Below are 20,079 nucleotides of genomic sequence, written 5' to 3'. Positions count from 1 at the left end.
TTGCCAACACCCGCAACCTGTCAACCAGAAAGAGGAAGCCCTCTAGCCTGGCTCCTGACCCACAGGTTTAGGACTTGCCAGCCTCCTCCACGGCTGTGTAACCCATTCCCTTGAAGTCGATTGCTGTCTCTAGGAGAGGGGTCTTCAAAAAATGTGTGGAAAGATTCCATTATCTTTTCATTCCATTCTCCCACAGAACTCCTTGATCCCCCGTGTGTGTTTACATAAGGAGACCCTGTGGGCTGGCTGGTTAAGCATTGGGATGCTAATGGAAAGATTTAGTGATTCAAACCAACAAGTAGTTCCACAGGAGAAATCTGGGGCAGGCTGCGTCCTCAGGAAAGTTATGGGGCAATGCAATTGCGTCCCATAGGGTCCCTATGAGTTGACTTGACAGCAGCGGGTATAAATATTTATACACGTACATGCTTCGTTGACTTTCATCATCTGGAGATATAGGGCTGTGACAACAGTGTGCCTTTCTGTGCATAAGAACCACTAAAGAGCCACTTCCAGAGACACTAGGATGTGTTTAAAGTACTAATACAGTAGTAACAAAAGTTCGGAGCAAATTGGCAACATAGCACCAGACCCATTGTGTGTCCCTCGAATTTTCAGTGTAATAGACTTCACGGGTGTTGGTTTATAACTAGGGGGTGTAAGTCAGCCAGGCATCCATAACCCTAGGCCCACCTGCATATCTTCCACGCGGTTTAACTTTAGGTTCGCTCGTTGCATAGATGAACACATCTGAAGGCGCTCAGGTGGGGGCCACGAAAATGAAGGCCAGAGTTAGGAAGGAACCTCCCTGAGATCTGATCTTAGAGCTTACGTGGTGGGTAGGTGTGTATGTGTGTGTGTGTGTGTGTGTGTGTGTGTGTGTGTGTGTGTGTGTGTGTGTGTGAACCTCCCTGAGATCTGATCTTAGAGCTTACCTGGGGGTGTGTGTGTGTGTGTGTGTGTGTGTGTGTTAGAGAGAGAGAGAGAGAGAGAGAGAGAGAGAGAGAGAGAGAGAGAGAGAGAGAGAGCGAGCGAGCAATTTGCCCAAGAGTCTCAGATCCACAGGATTGTGCCTGGCCCTTTGGTGCTAGTTGCAGGTGACATCGTAAATCTCCCCGATATTCCCTGAGATCTGTAACATTATCCTTTCATGAAAAGACGCTCAGATCCCTTAGAGAAATTTGAGAAATGCACAGAGCATGAAGAAGTGAAGACTCGCCTGAAATATGAGACAGAGCTGTTAACACGTTGTGTTTGAGCTTTCTAATGGTTCTTGTTCATAAATATTCCATATTTTAAACTAAGCAGGATTATGCCGCCCATATTATTTTGTAGCATGGTTTTCCGGCCAGGTTAGTATTTTGTAGAAATAAGAAATGTATACTGCAAAGGATGAAGCGGCAGGTTTTCTGCTAGCAAATGTTATAAAATAATGTCCTCCAGAAGCAGCACATATAGAATATGGCTGTGCGTTCACAGGTACAGTATTGCTTCAAGTTGGCCCTGCATCTTGTGGCACATTTGGCCACTTGGAGGTTCCTGTGCCTTGAGATGACAGCGAACACCGCCAGAACTGAGCTAGGGGACTATCCTAATTTTAGAAGTTCTCCTAGCTATTATTTTTGTTGTTGTTGTAAGTATCTTTGGTCCCCATGCTTTATTTTCAAAAGAGTTTGTCGATGTTAGAAGGATAAAGTTTATCAGGAGAGCATTTTGAGAACTTAAAGAAATTAAAAATAGGCCATAATTCCGCTCTCTTAGAGACAGATGACACAAGCTTGCTTGCTGAAAGCAGAGAGGACTTAGCACTTTGTGATGAAGATCAAAGAGTACAGCCTTCAGTATTAATTACACCCCACCTGGGGGGGGGAGGGAGTTCCTCACAACTAGACCAGTCAACGGCAAATAGAGAAAAGATGGAAGTTGTCAAGGATTTCATCTTACTTCAGCGCACCGCGGGGCCCCTGGAAACCGCAGAGAATCAAAGGGTATGTTGCATTGGGCAAATCTGCTACAAAAGACCTCTTTACAGTATTAAAGGGCAACGATGTCCCTTTGAAGGCTAAAGAACACATGACCCGGCCCTGTCACATGCTTAAAAGCTGGGCGGTGAGTCAGGAGGACTGAAGGAGAGTGGATGCCTCTGAATGACAGCATCTGCAGACTGCTGACCATACATACCGTGCGCTGCCGAAAGCACGCGCACATCTGCCGTGGAGGAGTGTGCCCGAGCGGTGAGGATGTCACACTTCTTGTCTGTCTCATGCACTTTGCCCCTGTTCTCAGGAGGGCCTTAGTCCCTGGAGGAGGTCATGGTGCTGGGGAGAGTAAAGGATCAGCCCAAACAAAGACCACAACACGATGGATTGACAGCGCTCCGACAAGGAGCTCAAACATCACAGCCATGAATGACGAGGGCGCCATCCTGGGCAGTGTTGCCTTCGGTTGTACGTGGGGTCACAATGAGTTGGAATTAACTAGATGACATCAAAGTACCAAGCAACCGAGAGAATGCCTCCTCCAGTGCTGAGCACAGACCCCTCCCCTCCCCGCAGCTGGCCTTCCCACCCCGGGAGCCTTCCGCCCAGCCTCTTCCATAGCACCGACGACACGTGAGTTTCCCCGGGCCGCTGGCAGCGACTTCGTGCCAGCCACCCGCTCGCTCTTCAGAAGCTCCCCAAGGCACAGAAGGCCCGAGGTCGCGCTCGCAATGGAAGTAGCGCCTCCAGCAGTACCTGAAGTGAAGCACGTGCTCTAGTGCCAGTCCGCGAGCTGCTCTGTGGGAGAGGTCTGGAGATGGGCCCAGGAAACCCAGCGGGACCGGTCCACCCTGTCGCATGGGGCTGCTGGGGTCAAAACTCTCATCACAGCCCCCGGCGACGACACTGTGCCACGGTACTGCTTTCTGGACATGTGTTTAATCACAAGTGATTCCCTATTACTGGAGTCTGCACTGTGTATCATTTTTTTCCGCTACTTTAAACCCGTCTCTGATAATTTTTAATGACTCGCCCTCTAGAAGTGCAAGTACTAAATTGAGGGTTTAATCTGCTTTCTAATTTTAAAGATACCATTCGACTACATGTAGGCAGGGTCTGAAAGGATCTAGAATACATTGCGCCGTGGGTACACAACGTGGCAAAAGTGGCCATCTCGTTCCCTGGGTCATTCCAGAAGCTGGGTGGGACGAGGGCATGTCCCCACTTTAGCACGTGACCCCTCCTCACAGCAGTTCCCACATGGGGTCGGCTTGGTGAGGAGTCGGGACGAGGAGCTGTGTGGTTCACTCATTCCTTCCTTCCATGGAGGGCCCTTCCAGGTCGGGCCCTCTCAACAGAGGCTGGTAAGTCTATGCTGGCTTCTCCGTTCTCGTTGTGATGTAAGTTCCGGGAAGGTAGGGACCTTGACCCTTCGTGCCACTGCCTTGTATCCAACGCACAGTAAAATGCTCACATAGCTTTGGAACCAATTGAAATCTAATCCTAATGAGGAGCTTCCCGGCTTTGTGAAGCTGTTTGTGTCAAATTCTGTTTATACTCTTCACGTACACACAAACCACAGCTGGGTTTTCCAAGTCCCAATAACTAGAGAGATTTAGACATGAGCATTTATTTGGAAAGTGATTAACCATTTAGAAAAGTGAATATTTTTCGAGTCAGACTTAAAGGCAAAGATCACCTATCCAGAGAACTGGCCAAAGGAGACAGAGACGACTTCGTCCACTGGTCCCCTGGTGTCTGGCAAGAAGTGCTTGCGTCCAGTCACCTGCTACATGGCTTGTTATTCCCAGGATGGGGCAGGGGTGATGGGAGCCAGCTCTGCCAGGCCCTCCTGTGTGGGGACCAGGCCAAAAGACAGACACGGGTGAGACGCTGAAGGAGGGCTCTCCCTTCCCCCCCCCCAACTCGCAGCTGGTTGGCTGAGCTGTCTCAGGGGATGCCCACCCATGGGCAGAGTAGATAGCCAGTCTGGAAAGTGACCAGGAGCAGCGCTCGCCTTTGAGACCTACACTCATTGGTAGTGTAACCACTTCTCAAACATCTAGACCTTTCGAAGCAACCCAAGGACTCCAAAGAGCTTTTGTGTACATAGAGAGTACCTCTTGGTCTCGACTGTTAAGAGATTAAGACTGAAAACATGGAAAAACACAAGAATCCCCAAGCACAGCTGCCCTTGGCTTCAGGGTGACAAACTTGTCACCGGGCACTGAGTCTCGAGGAGACTCCATGGTACATTTCTTGGAGAAGGAGTGTGGAAAAGGCAAAGAACCCAGATGACTTGGCCCCCCTGGGACTTGGAGTCAGGTGCCCCCAGGCCCCCCTGGAGAAGTGCTGGCTTCACACCTTATTGGTTCTTCTCTGCCTCTCTGCTCTTCTACCTGGGGCTAGTGATTCTCCCTGGAACTGGGGGCCTCTGTGTCCTTTCCTGCCCTCTGTTGTCTTGGTGCCCCGCCATCAGCCTTGGCACCTTAGGTTCCAATTGGAGTCATAGCCAACCTGGTGAAGCTGCTACTCTGGAACAAGTCAATCTTCCGACCGAAGAAGCATTGCTCCCGGCTGCTCAGGAACTCAGAGGCTCCGCGGGTCTCGCTGCTCTGCTACCCACTTCCATCCCATGCTCCCACACCACCAGGAAACCTCTGTGCGCCCCCTGTGTACTCCGCCTCTACTCCTCTTTCCCCTGCTCCCTCCCAGCACCACGAGGCCCAATCCTACCCATTCCGCAGCTTTATTAGGTACAATGCTGACGGCACATCCATCAGAGCTAGAGCCTGCCTGCCAAGCTGCTGAACATGCTTCAAATGGAGCAAAGAAATTTAAATGGGGAGAAATTATAGCATGAGTGAGTTTATCCCTTTCAAGATAATCTTATTTAATAACCAAAAAAAAAATCCCTCACAAAGATGTGTGTTTTATCCAGCTACAAAGGCGGCCTGGCAGGTTATGTATTGTGGTAATTACATGTTTGGGGTTTCATTCCTCCTTTAAACTAGATTTCTATTATTTCAGAAAATCAACTATTGTAGAAAAAGACTATTCATTTATTTCATTGCAGGGTGGCCCATACACTGTGAAAATAGGTCAAGAGCAGTAATCTAAATTGACTGCTGATAAATAATTAACGCTAATGGAATTTTCTCCAATCTCTGAACTAAAATCTACAAGAATTTGCCAGGACATATTGTCAGTTGTTGTATAGAAAGAGGTATATATGCATATATTTAAATTTATTTAACACTTCAGTTTAAATGCCATTTAAAAGGCCCATTTTCCCTCGCAAAACCTGGATGGCTGCGAGTTCCTCTGTAAAAGGAAGGAAACGTCTGATGCTCCGTTGATACTGCGTGATTCATCTGCTACTGATGCCGTGCGGAGTGAAGGTTTCAGCACCCCGGAACAAAGAGAAGCTTCCACTTCACCCGGACCTCACTTTAAACTGAGCGCCACAGTCAGCGTTCCACCCACGATACCTTGTCGGGCATTTTATAGCCTTGAACCTGGTCCGAGCGCTGCCCTGCCAGAAGAGGGGGCTTCCAGGGAAGTCCAAAAAGTCTGGAGGACATGTTCCCCTTGAGAGGCCTGATGATTCTCTTTATCGGCCCTCCCCCTGCAACTTCCTTGTAGAACTACATGTGACAGATGGGCACAGCAGTTCTCTGTAGAAGAGGAATAAGGAAGGCTGAAGAAGAATCAAATCAATTGAATGAGGTACCGGCGAAGAATACTGAAAGGACCATGGACGACCCAAAGGACTAATAAATCTGTCTTGGGAGAAGTACAGCCAGAATGCCCCTTGGGAGCAAGCACGGCCAGTGTTTATCTCGTGTGCTTCCGAAACACTGTCAGGAGAAACTGGTCCCTGGAAGGCCATCATGCTAGAGTAGAAAGGTAGCGCCAAAAAGGAAAACCATCGACAAAAAAGGATTGACAACGTGGCGGCAACGGCGGGTGCCACCCGACCCAGCACTGCTGCCTTCTGTCGCCCACGGGGTCACGGCAAGTCGGAACCACCTCGATGGGCCTAGTGCAGCTAGCCAGCGTTTCTGCGCTGGGGCTGTGGTGGCTCAGCGGCAGAACGCACTGCATGTGTAATCCGGGTCTGTCTCCCAGGGGACATGTGTGCTGATATGATGCTTCCAGGCAGTGGAGGACTAGGAAGAAAGGCCTGGCAGTCTGCTTCCCCAAATCTACCATCGAAAAGCCTCTGGATCATACTGGCCCTATCCAGAACAAATCCTGAGAAAGGTGTGGGACCAGGCAACATTTCATCCCATTGTGACTGAGGTAGCCCAGGAGTTGAGAGCCAACTTGACAGCAGCCAACGACAGTAGCCATCCGTGGACCCTGGAGTCGCAGGGTTGGGATTAGGCATTGCTTCATAGCTTTAACATTCTTTCTTGGGGGGGGCACTCACTTGGACCTGGTGGGCCTTTGTGCTGTTAATGGGGTCCCCGTTCTTTCTTCTTCTCCATACCTCTGTTCGAACATGGACTTGAATAGACTTTTTACCAAATAGGTACTGAAAAATAGCTTCCCCACCCATGTAGCGTGGTACGTCTTATGTTCGATGGCAGGACATGTCATGAGATCCGCTCTGTTGCATAGTGATGCTCTTCAAACACATGATACCTGAAGTGTTTCAAGCACAGTCTTCTTGTTCGAGGCGTGGGTGCTGAGAGGGAAGGCCAGGGGTTAGTAGGCCCATTTGGAGGTAATAGTTCCTGGCTTGGGTGTGTGACATGACAAACACCCCCCCACTCCCACCCCACGATGCCTAAATGTTTTCCAGGGTTATACTTCAACTCGGCCCCCAGCAAGGGTTAAACAAAAGCCAACCCGTAGCTACCCATGCACAGTAAAGAAACTATGCACTGAAACCAAGGACCAGAGGACCTTCTGGGTATCATCCCTGGGCTGGGGGCAGTTCTGAACTCCAGGGTGACAGTCAAACCAGTAAAGTCACTCCTGCGGGCACCCAGGGCTGGGTCTGTGATGGCGCCAGGGCAGGGCAGCTTGCTGGCAACTCTACAAGCATCACAGAGCCAGCCTTTCAGAGATGACCCAGTTCAGCCTCACTGCTGCCCCCACCCTGCACCCCAGTGCTCTGGGGAAAACCCTGCTGTCACTGAAGAAGACCAGCCTCCACCTCCCTACCTCATAGGCAGCTGCCATAGACAGTGAAGTCCCGCCAAGAGACAGGGCCAGTAACCAGTGGAAAATGCTCCCTCCGTGCTTGCGCCAAGAAATGCACACCCAAGCGGCAGAGGAGTGAAAATCAAGGCTTTCTAGCCATGAAGACACCCGGGAAAAGCTGGGTTGTGTCATGTTTAAAGTGGAGAGATCATTTTATGATGTTGAGGGTGCAGGTGGTCACCCACACTGAATTCACGTCACATTGACAAATCTGACGCTCAGCCACATGGCCTGCCCCTCTTCCCCCGGTTCTTCGTGTGAGTGGGGGCGGGAGAGAGTTGAGCACTGCGAGGTCCTCTGGTGGACCCAGGAACCCGTCTATGGACGGGCGGTCCCTGCTTTGGGTTCTGTTGGGGGCGTCATTGTGAGCAGTCTGCTTCTGCAACTGCCATGGCCTCTGACGCTCCTCAAAGCCCCGTGCCGGTCCACCTTCAGCTCTAAACGGTGCTCTGTGAATCAGTGGCTGGGGGCATCATGGACATCCCTTTGACGTGGCCCCCTCTCTATGTCAACAGTAGACAGTGTTTGCTGTGCACTCATGGGAGAAGAGGGTGTCGGGACACTCGGTTTGGGCTTTTGCCCATGGAGTTGATTGCATTCAGCTCAAGGACAGAACTTTCCATGCATTCAAGGTGCTTGTTGCCTTTCGCCCAGTACACGAGCCAGGGGCTGGGAAATGGAAGAGCCTGCAACTGGATGAAGCGTACGACCTCTGTTTTGGTTAGGCCCCTTTAGCCTTGTGTCATGCCGGAAGCACACGACACACTTGCTTCGGCTTGGGAAGGTAGCAGCGTGTGGCTGGCAGGAGGTACTCGAGGCGCGGGAGCAGTCGGGGTGACGAGGAATCGCGGACTGGAGCATCCTGTGTGCCATCCAGCTCACCTGTGTGGGCCGCAGACTCGGATAAGGCTGTTCTCAAATGGCCCGGGACAGAATGAGAAGGAGTAGCTTTTAGCTGCTGACTCGAAGTGTGTGCAGATCATCAGTCTGCGAGGGCATGTGGGAATGTGGCTCTCTCTCTACCTCTGTGTGTGTGTGCGTGCGCGCGTGTGTGCGCGCGTGTTTTGAATCAACAGGTTATTTTAGTGAGTCTGATAGATGACTCGAAGTGCTCACGTAGATGATTCTTGAAGCTCCCCGGTTGGCTGAGATGCCCCTAACCAGTGAAGACAGCAGAAAGATGACATTCGTTCCTGTCACCATGCTGCCTCCCTGGCCTGCCGCAGTAGAATGTGCTGTGGAGTCAGGTGCGGTCAAATTGCATGGACAGTAGGACTGAAACCCCGCCCAACCCTTCCTTCCCCCGGCCATCCTTACAACTCACTGTTACTAGGTGTGGCCCGTTGCTGCAGCCACTGTGCCAGTCTGTCTCATCCGGGGCTCTTCCTCTTTTGCTGATCTGCTGCTTTGCCAGTGTACGTGGAAATGATTATTGTCGCCTCCTGTGCTCCCTGAGGACTGCGCAGGACCTCCTGTGGAATGCAGGGCGCCGTTGGTCGGGACCACCTCAGTGGCACCCAACTATGTGGCTCTCGCAAGCTGGTCCTGTGCCAGGGGCTGCACTGGAGACAGAGCAGGAAGCATGCCCGCTATAAGGTGCTTCGTGGCCTTAGCTCCAGGGCACCTGTGCCTAGACATCTCCCAACATCACTTACACTCTTTCTCCGGCACCCCCACGCCCCACTCTCCCCTGTTCCTTCTCCACCCGTCTGCTCACCCCTGCTCCCTTCCAACTTCACCATTTCCCCCCTCGGAATCGGTTCAGTGCTCAGCTGTCGGAACCCACCAGCCACTCCAAGAAAGAAGGCCGTGCCCTGTACAGGGTCACAGCCGTGAAAGCCCAATGGGACGGTTCTAGGCCACTGTGTCCTGTCAGGTCTCCATCAGCAGAAATCCACTCAGTGGCCACAGGCCTGCATGTTTGTTTGTCTTGTGAGCCTTTTAAGTGGTACATATGTGCCCCATGTTACTGTCTGGGTGGCCCTTGCATGTTGTCCCTGTACCCACACCTGACCAGGGGGTTGGATTGGTTGAAAACCTGCCACTGTTGTGCGGCCCTCGGATTTGAAGGTTCGCAGCACTTGACACGCTCGTGCCAGATCTCCAAGTCTTTCCACTGGAGAGTAGATCATAGCCCACTGATTATCTTCAGAGGCATTCTGGTTCTGTATTCGGCTCTAATCTGAAAGGTCAGCAGTTCAAAACCACTTACCACTCCACAGGAGAAAGATGAGTCTTTCTGTTCCCATCAACAGTCTTAGAGACCTGTCCTGTAGGGTCGCAATGAGTTGACATCGGCCTGATGGCGGTGGGTTTGGTTTTTGTGTGTGAATTATCTTCCAAGAAGTGACATGCTGGGATGGTAATATTTGGGGGCTCATGGGAGACATTATCAAAGTGTCTTGCGCTTCCACTGTTTCGTTTAATAGCTACGAGGCATGCTGTGGTTGTGTTGGTAGCTAATGTGTTCTTGTGGGACCTGCAGCTCAGCCTGGAGGGCCCCGTTGGCACTGCCCTCGGGGAGACAGTCCGCGCACGGACATGTGTCCGAGGCTGGCCTTCCTCTGGGAAGAGTAGCTGTGACCAGGCTTCCCAAAGAGGCTACATGTGCGCTGGGCTTCCGGCAGCCTGGCTCCTCGAGACTTGTGTATCTCCTCCTACTCGCCCTGCCTCCCGGACTCACCTTACTTAGCACCCTGCCAGATGATGCTGGTTAAGACAGGGACTCCTCATTCACAAATTGCCTTTGTACGAAGTCAGCTTTTTGGGAAAACAACCAACCAACTCCATCCTTCACCGGTGTGTGTTTGCAGCCTGTGACAGAGTAACTCCCTCATTATCTTGCTTGGCAGGTAGAGGGGTGGGGTGGGCCCTGGCTGCCATTTCCCTCCCACTTTCCCAAGCCCCCCTGCCTCCTTCTGACAGGGAATCCAAGCCCATGCCACTTCTCAATCTCACACACACACACACACTATACCCCCCAACCCCCCTCCCCTCTCTCTCCCTCCTACATTTGTCCCTGTGGCTTCCCTCTCTGTGGACATGGGGTTCTGACACCCCCTTTCTCTCTCAACTCCTGCATGCGTCCCTCCGGCCTCTTTCTCTGTGGACACGGGGTTCTGACAAAGAAGTGTGTCTTTTCCTCATGATACAGCCTAGGCCGATCCTCAGACCCCGACCAGAATAAAGTACCCCGCCCTTCCCTCCACCCCACCTGTGTTAGTCTGCGTACTCTAGATAAACAACCCCATAGAAACTCATGCATACAAGAGTTTTATAGAAAGGTTCAGCGCACATCAAGAAAATATCCCAACCCAGTGCTGCCCAAGCCTACAAGTTCAACAACATTAACCCATATGTCTGACACCAATCCACAAAGTCCTCCTCCATCTCACAAACGGACGCAATGATGCCAACTGCAGAAGGAAAGCCAAATCAGTGTGTGTGTAAACATCTCAGTGCTGACAGGGGTCTCCACACGGCTGCTCCAGCACCCAGGGCTGCATCGGGGTGGGTCCATGCGGCTTCTCCTCGGGGATGTCTTGAAGGAATTGAGACTTGCCAGCTGAAACAGGGAACTGGCTAAGGCAGCTTCACCCTGGTCCAACCATCAGAGAGCAAGAGACCGAGAACTAGAAAGGCAAGGCTCACCGAGCCATTTATCTCTCTGCCCTTTAATTAACCCCACATGTGTTTATCGGCCAGGTTGGCACAGTAAACTTTACTTAACCCTCCGCCCCTCCCTTGTTCCCCCTTGCAGTGTTAGTGCTACAGTCTGTCCCAGGTGGAGCTTCCGAATCCAGGGGCTAAATGAGGTCTCGATTCGTTTCTTGTTGCTGCTGTAACAAATGGCCGTGTGCTCCATGGTTCCTCGTGGCAGAGATGTCCAACATGACTGATGGGGCTGGAGAGCTGGGCACACTGTAGCCTAGGGCAGTGGGAACGTAAACGTGGGCTGGACAGAAAAGTAGGCTGAGACTAAGGTCTCCCCTGCTTTCACTTCTTACGAAGTCCCTGCATCTTCCCAGCTCACCTGCCACCTCCTCCATGGACCAGCCACCGCCCTTTGATTCTAAGCCTAACTTTCCTAACTGAACTTGAAGTTTCCTTTCCCTTGGGGCTATTTCCCTGGAATCATGCCTTTACTTCGGCTTCATGGTTTGATGGATAAGTCTCTGCCTTGCTCACTGCAAGAGGAGCCCTGGTGGCATAGTCGTTAAGCTTTGGGCTGCGATCCTCAAGGCCGCCAGCAGTTCAGAACCACTAGCCGTTCTTCAGGAGAGAGATGGAACTTTCTACAGTGACAGCCTCGGAAACTCGCAGGCAGGTCAACTCCATCCTAGAGGACTGCTGGGAGTCGGCATCGACTCGATGGCAGCGAGAAAGAGTGTGATCAATGCACGTCCATGTCAGGCGGATGTGTGCGCCCACGTGGCAGCCCTGGAACCGGACAAAGAAAAGAAGAAGCCGTGTGTGCCTCTCCCTGCCCGTCCCAGGCAGGCTCAGCCGGATCCGGACCACGGCTCTTGGCCTGCGTTCTCACGGCATTCATCTCAGTCGTGGAGCGGGTCTGAGGGGACATGGGACGTGCCCCAGGTTGCCTTTATAAACGAAAGGTGTTTTGTCCCCAGAAGCCTTAACGATGTTCCCCCTCTTTCCTTTCCACATGGCTGGTTCCCGCTGCATCCTTCTTGCTCCAGGATTTGCGGAAGCAGGTAGCTCCACTGCTGAAGAGTTTCCAAGGGGAGGTAAGTTCTTCTATTACTTCATGCTGAACATAAGCTTTGTGCCTAGGGCTCTGTTTATATTCAGGAGAAGTAAGGGCCGTGGAGCTTTCTGGCGCAGGAGAAAGAGAAAACTGTCTACTCCTGTAGGTGAGAGGCCTGGTGGCAGAGGTGTCACGCCGGGCTGCTAACTGCAAGGCCAGCATTTGAAACCACCAGCTGCTCTGAGGGAGAAAGATGGAGCTTTCTGCTCCTGTAGTTCTTACAGCCTCAGGGCCACATAGGGGCTCTTCTGTCCTGTCCTGTAGGGTTGCTTTGAGTCAGAATTGACTCAATGGCAGTGAGTGAGTGAGTGAGTGAGTGAGTGAGTGAGTGAGTGAGTGAGTGAGTGAGTGAGTGGGTGAGTGAGTGAGTGAATGAACAAGCTAGTTTGTTTTCAGGCTGCGCCCCTTCACAGCCAGGCAGATACTGAGTTTTGCGATGTGATTTTCACTGTCTTCCATCAAAGCCGCTGTGAACGGATGTAGCACATTTAGAAAGTAAGAAGGCACAGCGGGGCCAGGGGGATGTGTGGGCCTCCTCTCATGCTCACTGGAGCCTCCATCTCCTTCTCTGAGCTAGTCCTGCCCTGCCGCCCCCAAGGCTAGAGTGTGGTGTTTTTATAAGAGCCCGGAGGAGAGAAGCGGGATTTATGGCCCAAGGTTTAGAACCAAGAGCAACAGGTAGCAGCCACAGGGAGGAAGCTTGGGTTCAATATAAGGAAGTACGTGTTGTCTCCTGGACACTTCTTGAAAGAAACTGGACTCTCTCTCCAGATGATGTGGTCATCTGAGACCCCTGCCTTCCCTACCTGTCCATGGAACTGGAACCCACAGTGGGACTCGGGCCAGAGCGGAGCTCACAGTGCTCCTCCTTGACTCCCTGTGTTGAGACGCAGTGACTCTTAGGAATCCAAACGCTGTTGCCATTAGGGTGCTATTCCTGCCCCCCGCTTTAGCTTCTCCCACCAGAATAGGAACTGTGGAACGTGGCTGCCTGATCAGGACAAGGAGGCGACTCTTGAGAAGCTCTCTGGAAGCCGGGTTGGTATGGCCTTAGCAACCCTTTATGTTTTTGCAACTACCCAGTAGAGAGGAATCAGAGAATGTGGTGGGAAGGTCAGACCTAGGAGGAGTGAGATGGTTCATTCAATTTGGGGTGCCAGCCTTGTTAGTCAGGGCCAATTGGGGTGACGACCTTACAGCCACGCCGCCTAGGCTAAGAGGTTGCAGCTACTGTTTGGCACATTCGTGGGCATGTAGGTGACGGCAGAGGATAAGGAAACACATGGGCATAGTTAGGACGACCTTAGTGGGAGGCCAGAGAGGAGATGCCAGGACACTACAGGGGCCAAGGAAAGCAAATAGGGCCCTTGCTGTTGTTGGTGCTGGCTGAAGATTTTCATTTGACCCCTGGCCACTTCCTGTGTGTCGGAGCAGCACTGTCTCCCGTAGAGTTTTCTACAGTAGCAATCACCAGGCCTTTTCCCTGAGGCGCCTCTGGGTGGGTAACTTCTAACTGCCCACTTTTAGGGCGGTAGTCAAGTGCGCTGCCATTTGCGCCAACCCTAAAGATTTTAGAAGCAAAACCAAACCCATTGCTGTCCAGTTGATTGCAAGCCAAAACAGCCCTGGAGGAGAGAGTGGAACGGCCCCAGGGCTTCCCTGGCGGGATCTGTTCGCCTGCCTCATCTTTCTCCCACGGAGCGTGTGGTGGGTCCAGGTGCAGACCTTCCAGCTAGCAACTGCGCTGTTTATCCGCCAGGGCTCCTTGAAGGTAGAGTTGTGTCTTGGTCTGTTGGTTGGTTTCTGACATTGTGCCGAGCGTGCTCCTGCATCCTCAGCAGCGATCTTGGGTCATTGAAAGACTTGACTGGTCTTTTCCTCAGAAGGAAACTTCCAAACCCTCATTTTATAAGTAAAGCGGTCACCTTACACCACCCACCTTTAATCTTACCTGTTCAGCAACCCTATGAGACCTTTGGCTTAGTATTTCTGGAGCTGATGCAATGCCTTCCCATTCCCCGCCCCCCCCCCCCCCTTTTTAATGTGCTTGCTTTCTTGGTTTTAATATCCCCTAGTTTTAAAAACCTAACTGCTGATGAGTCGAAGCCGACTCACAATGACCCTGTAGGAGAGAGGAGGACTGCCCTGTGAGTTTCCAACACTTGAACTCTTTACAGGAGTAGAAAATCCCATCGTTCTCCCAGCATGTCCTTGAAAGGCTTCAAGTAGACATACAAGGTAGGCCAGATCAGTGCACTGAACACCTGCAACCCAGAGTCCTCGGTGGTTAAACTCCTGCCGCTGAGTCCCGTCCGCCTGCAGGCTGTCTGACAGTGGCATGCGCGTCCTAACCTGTAGCCTGCATGCTGCTTCCAGGAATAGGGAGGGGTCTTCCCTGTTGTCCCCACCATTCCCACAAGCATCACACTTGACAAAATTCCTTCCATGATACCCAGGAATTCAACTCCGCTGTCACCGAGTCAATTCTAACCCCTAGTGACCCCATGGAACAGAGTGGAACTGCCCTGTGGGTTTCCAAGGCTGGAAATCTTCATAAGAGCAAGAAGCCTCCTCTTTCTCCTGATGAGTTTGAACTGTTGACCTTGCAGTTAGCAGCCCAATACATAGCCCACTATGCCACTAGGGGTCCTTCAATACCCAGTAAACCAGCCAAACCAACCTCAAGACCTCACTGCCAGTCAGGTTCAAAAAGGACATCTGGGTATCTCTTTCTGTAGAACATGCTCTCCACCCTGTCCCTGGTGTTTCCCATTCTTATGACGTGTGTGTGTGTGTGTGTGTGTGTGTGTGTGTCCCATTATCTGTTGTTGTTGTTGCTGTTGATTTGCTTTGTTGTTGGAGTTGAGAATATATGCAGCAAACACAGACCCAGCCAGCAGTTTCTCCATAAGCCATGTTGTGACTTTGAGTGCATTCTACAACCTTCCACCCATCCTTTTCTCAGTGGTGCTTTCCTCATTAACATTAAATCATTAAATTTCCTATTTAATCTTTCAGTCTGCTCTTTTCACTTTGATCCAATATAAATAATTCTTAAAAGAGTCTGATGCTCAGGGCAGACAACTTTCATTATTGAAGCTAATTTTTTTTTTTTTGGTTTTAAGAAGACTTTAGGGGTTATTTTTGTTTGTGGTTTAAAGATCATCTAAAGGCAATAATTTCCTGAGTTGTACAAACTTCTTGGCTCCAGGAAGTCTAGAGGCCAAAAGAATTTGAAGTCCTTGTTTTCCCCCTTTTGATTAGAATTCTTCTGTAGACTCTCTGATCAAAATGTTTTGTGATAGTAACCAAGACCGAAGGCAGAGGAGGCAGTTGTTCATAAAGGACGATTACCAGCACATTCCATGGGCTCTTTTTATGCCCAGCTGAATCGAGAACAATTGTTGTGCCCTGTGTGGCTGCTTGGAAATCTTGAAGACCCCAGGCATTATGCAATGCAATTGCAGGTCAAATAGAGGAGCTACCATATATAGTTGTGTATAAGCTGAGTTTTTCAGCACATCTTTTTAAATGCAGTTTTGGTGGTAAAATTAGGTGCCTCGGCTATTATTCGGGTCGGCTTATACTCAAGTATATACGGTAAGCTTGTTACTAGACCAGTTAACTGGGACGGATGTCCTATGAAACCCAGACCCTAATCCTCCAAAGCAGGTCATCTCCTGAGTTTGTAGTTGTATGTTAGCCAGATTCTCATGTTTGTTTTTGCCATCACAAGGGCAATTTATCTACATTCAACTTTTTCCCAATCCAGCTTTTGACAGGTGAGCAACTTACTGACAGCAACTGCAATCATTGGTTATGCAACCTTAGCCCTTTCATCAGTGCAAACTTTCTGTCTCCTCATTTCTCCCCTCTCTTGTACCCTGCAACTTTCTTTGGACACTTTGACATTTTTATATTTGTAAGACTTATCATCCCCAAATAGCTATTGTTTTACTTCTTTTCCAATATAGGGATCTTTTATTTTATTTTCCTGTCTTATTGCTCTGGCTAATGTAATATTAAATAGAAGTGGTAGAGTATGTATCTTTGTCTTGTTGCTGGTTTCAATGGGAAAACTCTCATTCTCCAGTAATATTAAGCATTGACTATATATATTTCATATTTATTAACTATATATATATATTCCTGAATAAGTTGGGGAATTTTCCTTCTATTCCTATCTTTAGGGTTTTCATCAAGAAATGATAGTGGCTTTTTCTGTATCCATAGGGATGATCATGTGGTTCTTTTTTCCCCCATTTTATTGGGGGCTCTTACCACAATCCATACATGCACCCATTGTGTCAAGCACATTTGTACATATGTTACTATAATCATTTTCAAAACATTTCTTTTTACTTGAACCCTTAGTATCAGCTCATCCCCCCCATCCCTCTCTCCTGCCCTCCCTCCCTCCTGATCCCTTGATAATTTATAAATCATTATTTTTTCCATGTCTTACACCAACCACTCTCTCCCTTCACCCACTTTTCTGTTGTCCATCCCCCTGGGAGGGGGTTATATTTGATCATTATGATCGGTTCTCCTTCCTCCCCCACCTTCCCCTTTCCCTCCTCATATCGGTACTCTCATTATTAGCCCTGAGGGGCTTATCGGTCCTGGATTCCCTTTGTTGTGAGCTCTTAATCTGTACCAGTGTAAATGCTCTGATATAGCCAGATTTGTAAGGTAGAATTGGGGTTATGATAGTGGAGGAGAGGGGGCAGCATTACAGAACTAGAGGAAAGTTGTGTGTTGCATCGATGTTATACTGAACCCTGACTGGCTTGTCTCTTCCTTGTGACCTTTCTGTAAGGGGATGTCCAATTGTCTACATATGAGCTTTGGGTCTACCTCATTGTTCTGGGTCTTTGATGCCTGATACCTGATCCCATGGACACCTCATGATCACACAGGCTTGTGTGCTTCTTCCATGTGGACTTTGTTGCTTCTCAGCTACATGTCTGCTTTTTTATCTTCAAGTCTTTAAGATCCCACATGCTAGATCTATTTATTTTATTTAAATAATTTTATTGGGACTCATACAACACTTATCACAATCCATACATACTTCCATTGTGTCGAGCACATTTGTACATTTGTTGCCATCATCATTCTCAAAACATTTACTTTCTACTTGAGTCCTTGGTATCAGTTCCGCATTTTTCCCCTCCCTCCCTGCTTCCCCCTCCCTGGCATATCTTTTTTTTTTCCATTTTATTTATTTATTTTTAACATTTTATTAGGGGCTCATACAACTCTTATCACAATCCATACATATACATACATCAATTGTATAAAGCACATCTGCACATTCCCTGCCCCAATCATTCTCAAAGCATTTGCTCTCCACTTCCTGGTATATCTTTATATAGCTAGGCACCATCAGCTTGCTTCTCCACATCTCCTTTGCATTTATTTTGTCTTCAGAGATTGTGTCTGGGAAGGTGAGCATCACAGAATGCCAGGTTATTGAAACAAAGTGTTTTCCTTGGTTCTTTTGATGTAGTAGATTACATTGGACAAGCTCTGCCTTTCTGGAATAAAATCAACTTGATCATGGTGGATGATTTTTTTAACATGCTGTTCGATTCTGTTTGTGCTTATATTATTGAGGATTTTTGTATCTTTAAGGTGACCAGATGTTCCACTTTTGGCGGGACAGTCCCAATTTTTAACAATTTTTCCCGCTTCCCACAGCATTTTTAAAAAGTCCTGATTTTTGGAAAGAATGCACGACAAGCTAGGGTATATGGATTTCAGCTGCCATGTGGCTATTTCGCCAGGATATGAGTTTTATCAATGGTGTCCCGCTGGTGTCCTGCTTTACCAGTGTTAAAATCTGGTTACCTTAATTCTATGTCCATGTGACATTGGCCTGTAGTTTTCTTTTACAGTGTTTGCCTGGTTATAGGTTCAGGGTTATGTTTGCTTCATAGAATGAATTATGGAGTAATTTTTCCTTCTCTATCCTCTGGAAGAGTTTAAAGAGTATTAATGTCCATTTTTATTTTTCTTCTTCTTTTCTTTTTCTTAATGTCAATTCTTGTAAGTATTTGGTAGCATTCCCCAGTGAAGCCATCTGGTCCAGGACTTTTTGTGTGTGATTGGGGTGAGCTTTTCCAGAACACAATGGTTTTCCATCACACAGTTCATACACATTTTGTTTTATGACTTTGCAATCCCCATAATGTGGCAGCTTTCTTCCCACTTCCTCCTTGTGTTTGCCATGACCCTTTGTCCTCTTTCCTGCCCTTTCCTGCCTTCTGAACCTTGTCCTTGGGCAGTTAATATTCCAGTTGCTACCCACCAGAGTAGGATAGAGAGGATTGTCTTTATGGACTGGGACACCAGTTGATTTTGTTGTTCCCTCAAGACTATCACCCTGAATCCCCAGGCTTAGCTGCTCAGTCCCTCAAGGTGTTTGTTATTGCTAAGAAGCTTTTATAATTTTGTCCCTTGTATGCACTAATAGACGTTTAAGGATATCCCTAGTCAAACCTATATATGTGTGGGTTCAACCTGAGTGTCTGTCTGCGTGTGAGAGCAGATTGTCTCAAGGTGTACTCTGTGTACTGGTATTGGTTGGAATTCCTGGGCTTCCAAGCGGCAGAGTGCATTTACAGGACGATCTGTAATTAATTTCCTTTCTCAAGTAAGACAGGACTGTTCCCATATTCCAAGGCAGGGCTATGGAAACAGTTGTCAGCTTTCCAGGGAGCTGAGTGAGACTTGAAAGTCTGACCTTCCACTAAGATAAGGTAAATGCTTTCTCCCCCATTCCCTGGAAATGGCTGAAACACAGCGATCTGCAGGTGTTCAAAGATACTCCCCTTCAAACCGTAGTCTAATTGGCTAAAGATATTTTTGCTTCTTTGTTTGCCACAATCCCTTTGGACAAGAACTAGTCACAGGATGCAGGAAACATTAAAAGAACGGTGTATAACCCTGCCTCCCTGGGGTGTCCATTACCTTAGGAGCCCCTACACCCCATCTGTAATCTTTTTATCTTATCAATCTTATCAGTCTTTGTTAATTACAGCAGTGCCTCTGGTGACCCTTGGTTGTTGTGAGAGAGCTGGTTCTCATTTAATCACACATCTATGTATCTACTTATTGACTATTATTATTACTATTACTGCAGGATTGTGTGTGTTATCGTTACCTTTAACTTTTGTGTTCCTCCGAGTACCTTCCTTTGCATTGTTCATTCTACTCTGACTTCCCTCTTACTGTATATCGCCTTTATCTTTAGCCAAGTTAATACATATCTACTCTTGTTGTGATTCATCCTCCATTCACCTCCTACCCTTAGTCACTTTCGAAGAATGATTCTGTCTAAACTTTTTCTTGACTTTTCTTAGTAGCATCTCTTACAGTATTTGTCTTTCCTGATAGACTACTTCTGCTCAGTATACTAGTGTTCGGAGGATAATTGAGAAAAGAAATGTTTTTGAGGATACTTCCTATCAGACTGTTTGCTTCTGTCCCACTCCCTTCAGAATTCTCCTTCTGAGAACGTGTCGTGTGTCTTGGAATCGCCCTGGATTTATCTTGCTTTCCATTCTTTGCGTTCTTGGATTTGTAGGGTCGTGTCTTCCATTAGATTGGAACTTTTCCCTGTTATTTCTCCAAATATTTCCATTGTGCTTTTTCTCTGTCTCATCACCTTCAGGAATTCTAATGATGCAGATGTTAAGTCTTTTGTTGCCGTCGCATAATTCAATTAAACTGTCTGCAGCCTGTATGAGCCTCTCTAGTCTGAATACTGTCAGCACCTGTCATTTAACTATATTATATCTAACTTACTGGTGCTTCTGCCTGAGTAAATCTCTTGGTAAGTCTTCTTTGTGGTTTTCAGTTATTGTTCTTTCCGGTTACAATTTATCTTTTTTTTCTTTCAGATCCTCATTTTGTTCTGGCATTGATTTCCTTCTTTCTTTTGTTTTTTGTCTGTATCGACCCTCAGCTCTTTACTTATGCTAATGTAGTTTATCTCTCCCCACCCCCATTCGTGGAGCCTCCCTAGGTGTGCTTTTACTTCCTCTGCCATGTTTCTCTGTTCTTCGTGCAGCGTGCAGTTTTTTTGGTTGGGTCACTGTAACTTTTCATTAA

The 20,079-nt window shown here is 48.6% G+C and overlaps 1 protein-coding gene across 9 annotated transcripts in view; it reads left to right on the top strand.

Moving 5' to 3' along the window:
• Positions 1-20,079, top strand: part of CUX1 (cut like homeobox 1) — a 382,248-nt gene that overhangs the window by 181,428 nt on the left and 180,741 nt on the right. For all 9 annotated transcript variants that reach the window (XM_075564912.1, XM_075564911.1, XM_075564909.1 and 6 more), the window contains exon 3: positions 11,894-11,941. In XM_075564912.1, the coding sequence (XP_075421027.1) occupies positions 11,894-11,941 (48 nt within the window). The remainder of the gene's footprint in view (positions 1-11,893; positions 11,942-20,079) is intronic.

Source organism: Tenrec ecaudatus, chromosome 12, assembly GCF_050624435.1.
Source record: "Tenrec ecaudatus isolate mTenEca1 chromosome 12, mTenEca1.hap1, whole genome shotgun sequence".
Lineage (NCBI taxonomy): Eukaryota > Metazoa > Chordata > Mammalia > Afrosoricida > Tenrecidae > Tenrec > Tenrec ecaudatus.
This window is presented reverse-complemented; position numbering and strand designations above follow the sequence as displayed.